The 1,100-nt window shown below is 31.4% G+C and overlaps 1 protein-coding gene across 1 annotated transcript; it reads right to left on the bottom strand.

Moving 5' to 3' along the window:
* Positions 1–4: 4 nt before the first annotated feature.
* LOC126910038 (DE-cadherin-like) lies at positions 5–1,095 on the bottom strand (the record flags this gene model as incomplete). The annotated part of the gene is made up of 3 exons (XM_050692435.1): positions 5–230; positions 307–510; positions 592–1,095. Coding segments are annotated over 3 exons (934 nt in total), but the record flags the coding sequence as incomplete, so codon positions are not given.
* Positions 1,096–1,100: the final 5 nt, after the last annotated feature.

Genomic DNA, 1,100 nt, shown 5'->3' with positions numbered 1-1,100 from the left:
GGAGTACCACCATTAAAGCAAGTTATAACAGAGGGTAACCTCTGTTCACACTGACAAAATGGCTTAATTATAGCTCGTATACCAACAAATGATGTAGTATTTGTAAATACTGCAGCTGGTTCATTACTTTTATTAAGAAAGTTAGTACACGAAGATTCACAATAAAGTTTTTCTACTAAACATTCATCAATATTAACCATAAGAAAAACTACACCCAATTCTTTTTCAAGCTAAAATATTAAATAAAGAATTAATTAATGCTAAATGTTTTAGGCTTACTAATATATACTACTAAGAATTTTATACCTCAGCTTGGTGTAAGTCAATCGCAGAATTAATCCTTTCAGGCTGATAATAAGGTGAACCATGAGCCGAAAATCTAACATCAAGTTGTGTAGTGTTAGGATTGGTTGGTGAATGCAAAATTGTAAATACATCTACATTTTCTATGCTAGCATTCAAAATTAATGCTAATTTTTCCCTTAAAATTGTAGCTTTACTAACACCATACTAAAAATATGATACACATGATTTAATTTAGTTGATTGATTTGATTAAATTTAGTTTAAAAGTTTTTAATAATTATTTTACTTGATTAGGTGTAATAAATTCTTCAGCGGATATACCAGCTAATCGAACCGACCCTGATTTATCAACAGCTTCTTCTGGAATTTCTTTCACAGTTATAACAACAGTTGCATTTACTGAGTGTCTGGGAATTAAACGGCTTTCTTCAGTAATATCAAATTCTAAAACATAGGTCTGTTCCCTAGTCCCCTGAAGCATGGTTATCATACCAGTTTCAGATTTAAGATCAAAGTTTAAATGTGGACCATTTAACCATCTGAACTTTTTATCATGTAAATCCCAGTCATCAGGATCATCAACATAAACTCGACCAATTTCCATGTCAGGTGATTCTCCTTTATAAGTGTAAACAAATATTGAACTTCGTCCTGGCTTCATTGGGTTCTCATTTTCATCACCAATAATTACAAGTAATTTGCTTGTTCCAGTCATTTTTGGAATTCCACTATCTGATATTGTGATGGGAATCTCATAAACTTTTTTTTCTTCACGATCAAATGTTGTCAAAGCTT

This window comes from Daktulosphaira vitifoliae, unplaced genomic scaffold (genome assembly GCF_025091365.1).
Source record: "Daktulosphaira vitifoliae isolate Bord-2020 unplaced genomic scaffold, ASM2509136v1 Scaffold_3329, whole genome shotgun sequence".
NCBI classification, from domain to species: domain Eukaryota; kingdom Metazoa; phylum Arthropoda; class Insecta; order Hemiptera; family Phylloxeridae; genus Daktulosphaira; species Daktulosphaira vitifoliae.
The sequence above is the reverse complement of the archived record's forward strand: the minus strand, read 5'-3'. Positions and strand labels throughout refer to the sequence as shown.